Raw genomic sequence first — 3,470 nt, forward strand, 5'->3', positions numbered from 1 at the left:
CTAGATTAACATTATTATTGCGCCTCTCGCGACTGATTGAGTATCTTTTTCATATTTAGTAGTCACTTCAAAGATTAAAAACCAAGTTTTACAGAAAGCTCTCAATCCTTCTCTCTTCTTATTTTATCTCTTTCACTTCAACCAAAATCTCTATTGTGGATGCCTAATGAGGTGGAAATAGTCCAATAAAAAGGGAATTGATAGAGAATCCATGGCCAAAAGATGGGGCCATACGCCCATCTCGTAATCCCGTATGTGGGCGTACGTACGTCCTATTGCTTTCTTTTTTTGTTTATATTCTCTCCCCTTTGTACCAATTTGCCACGATATCCTTACCCCACCATAAATTCTCCCAGCCTTGGAAATTCTTACATGCCAATTCTCATCAGGGGAAGGTCTTTTCTGAATTATTTTTTTTTTTAAAAAAAAAAAAAAGAAAAAGAGAAAAAAATTTAAGACCTCCTATAGCGCGCATGTATATGTACCCACTACACTCTGACACTTTTCTCTCCGCTAAACCATTTTCATTTTTAGACTCTTTCTTGAATTATTCATCATCCCTTAGCTTGGCTTCTGAATTCTTATTCTCTTGACTTCATAATTCCTACTTCTGGAACTGAGATTCGGTGCAGTATTGGAGGCGCGATGGATTGGGATTGGGAGTGGTTGAAGGAGTTCTTGAAGGGTATGTTGAAGCCGGTGGCGGCGCTGGCGGTGGTCGCCATGGCGGTGGCCTTGTCCTACTTTCAGAGATTGGGGCTGGAACGAGAAATGGCGTTTTCTATTTTCAGAGCTTTTCTTCAGCTCTCAATCATTGGCTTTGTTCTTCAGTTCATTTTCAGCCAGGACAACGTTCTTTGGATACTTCTTGCTTATCTTTTCATGGTACACTTTCCACTTCCATCTTCAAGAAAAAAAAAAAACTTCTTTTAAAGATAAATTTGCTTCCTTTCTCCTTTTAAGAAGGAATGTGCAATCCAACTATCAGCTTTAAGCTTTTAATTGAGATGGAGCATATGCTTCAATTTGGTATCAGAGCCATACCAAAGGTCATGGAGTTTGAATCTCAACGACTACGGCAACACGTGAGGGTTGCTCATAGCTGAGTCGAACTTGTAATCATGTGACCGATTTTAATTTCTCCCTCCTCTTTGATCAATGGTTACAGTCATTTGTGATTCTATACTTGTTTGCTTGTCAGTTTCAGCATTCTTGGTGGACTATAAGCTCTCTTATTAGCCTTATTATGCTCTTGATAATCATGTTATTTTTTGTCAGAACACCAGATTCTTCCTCTGCTTTATGTTTATGTTTTTCTTCTTTTCCTGCATAACCTCCGACGTTGACTTTACTAAATATATGTTTTTTTTTTTTATGTTCTTGAAAATCATGTTTATGTTTTTCAAAACTTGCTGGTACTTCCGTACTAAATCTTCTCTTTCTCGAGCAGTTACGGATGACTTGTCACTAGAAGTTATTGAGAAATATAACATAGTTTAAATCATGACCAATTAAAGCCATTGAGAAATAAATGGTAGTTTAAGAAGTATTGACTAAGTTATTAAGACAAATGATAGTTTATTATGTCACCCCGTTTACTTGGATTAATTTATGAACGTCAGAGCTAAATTGTTTAGGCTCTATGATTAAGAACCAACAAGGCTTTGAATACTTGGGGGGCATAGTGTTATATTGTTTAATTTGTTGTTGTTTTGCAGGTATCAGTGGCGGGATATACAGCAGGTCAACGAGCGAAGCATGTGCCGCGAGGGAAGTATGTTGCTGGGGTGTCCATCTTGGCTGGAACCGCGATGACAATGTTTTTGTTGGTGATCTTGAACGTCTTCCCTTTCACTCCCCGGTACATAATCCCGGTTGCGGGGATGATGGTTGGGAATGCCATGACTGTCACGGGTGTTACAATGAAAAAGCTTCGCGATGACATCAAAATCCAAATGGCCTTGGTATTTAAACCTGCACTCGTTTTGGCTCTGTTTGGCATATCTAGCTTATAAGCTAGCTTAAAGCTGAAAGTTTTTTAGTACCAAACAGAGCTTATAGCTTATTTGTAGCTTAAAATAAACTATAAGTTCTGCCAAACGTAACAAATTTGTATCTTTAGGTTTCAATTTTGTGTGATTTCTGGTTCTGAAATATCCTTTTATGTTGCTAGGTAGAAACTGCGTTAGCTTTAGGCGCTACGCCTAGGCAGGCGACGGTTCAGCAAGTGAAGAGGGCGCTAGTTTTAGCACTTTCTCCTGTCCTGGACAATGCGAAGACAGTTGGGCTTATATCCCTCCCGGGCGCAATGACAGGGCTTATAATGGGAGGGGCTTCTCCATTGGAGGCCATTCAACTTCAGATTGTTGTCATGAATATGCTTATCGGGGCTTCAACCGTCAGCAGCATTCTCTCGACTTACCTCTCTTGGCCGTCGTTCTTCACCAAAGCATATCAGCTCGAAACAAAGGTTTTTTCTTCTGATTAACCATTCATACCTGCATAATTTGGCGAATATTGTTCTATGACATCTTGGTGGCATTGTGAGTTGTATGATTAGCAATCAAAGAACAAAGATGGGTTTGGTTTGTGTTTGACAATGTGTGTATATATATATAGATATATTGTTGTTACAATTGTCTTCAAATTACATTGACAAAAACAGATGGTTCTGATATCCTTAGAAAGGGTTCAGGCCAGGGGGTTTTTACCAATAATATTCCCCTTAGGATAATAGGAACAGAGAACATAGACACCTTTCTGATTGTTGCAGTACACAAATGTACTTGTTGGTTTTAGGACTTTTGGGAAGTTCACGGAGGTCCAACACAACCAGAAAGTTGGTGGATTCACCGGAAATAAAGTAAAGAAATAAGCGATTTGTATAAAAAATGTCAAAGATAGTGACAGATCAGTGTGTATATCTCTTGTGTATATTTTGTAGAATAGTTTGTACATGCTTGTATGGCTATTTTTGTAGGATAGAGATGGAGTCTTCTTCTTCTTGAGCGCAAGGACGGAGCCAAAATTCGGTTGAGGGGGAAAGAAGTACGGACGGATTCAGAAATTTTTTTCCAGTAAAGGCGAAACATTAAAACAAAAGAGATAATTAAAATAAATAAATAAATTACTTAAGGAATATAGTTGTAAATATTATTGGATATGGGCGAAAAATAAAATACATCAAAACTTTATAAAAATATTCAAACATAGGAATAAAAAAACTGTAAAATTATGTTTGATGCCAAAAGATTCAAACCCTTAACCTTTATTATTACCAAACACTAACTCATTTCTTATTGACATTTAATAGTTTGTTTATACTAATATTAAAACCTGTACTATATATGTGACCTATACTATATATACATATATACATACAAAAATTATATATGGGGGTGGGTGGGGGTGGGGTGAGGGGCAGCTACCCCTGCCCCTTTGGCTCTGTCCTTGCTTGAGTGAGTGATGCC

General features: G+C 37.8%; 2 protein-coding genes across 2 annotated transcripts in view; one reads left to right on the forward strand and one right to left on the reverse strand.

Moving 5' to 3' along the window:
* Positions 1-474: 474 nt before the first annotated feature.
* Positions 475-2,636, forward strand: LOC109151408 (protein ALUMINUM SENSITIVE 3). The gene is made up of 3 exons (XM_019299428.1): positions 475-885; positions 1,719-1,964; positions 2,174-2,636. Exons 1-3 carry the CDS (start codon positions 646-648, stop codon positions 2,486-2,488), a joined length of 801 nt encoding a protein of 266 aa, XP_019154973.1. The 5' UTR covers positions 475-645; the 3' UTR covers positions 2,489-2,636.
* An 816-nt stretch (positions 2,637-3,452) lies between these two features.
* Positions 3,453-3,470, reverse strand: part of LOC109151422 (pathogenesis-related protein 1C-like) — a 1,132-nt gene continuing 1,114 nt past the window's right edge. The window contains exon 1 of the mRNA XM_019299429.1: positions 3,453-3,470. This exon is cut by the window's right edge and continues 1,114 nt beyond it. The gene's annotated coding sequence lies outside the window, so the exon portion shown is untranslated.

Source organism: Ipomoea nil, unplaced genomic scaffold, assembly GCF_001879475.1.
Source record: "Ipomoea nil cultivar Tokyo-kokei standard unplaced genomic scaffold, Asagao_1.1 scaffold0268, whole genome shotgun sequence".
In the NCBI taxonomy this organism is placed as follows: Eukaryota; Viridiplantae; Streptophyta; class Magnoliopsida; order Solanales; family Convolvulaceae; genus Ipomoea; species Ipomoea nil.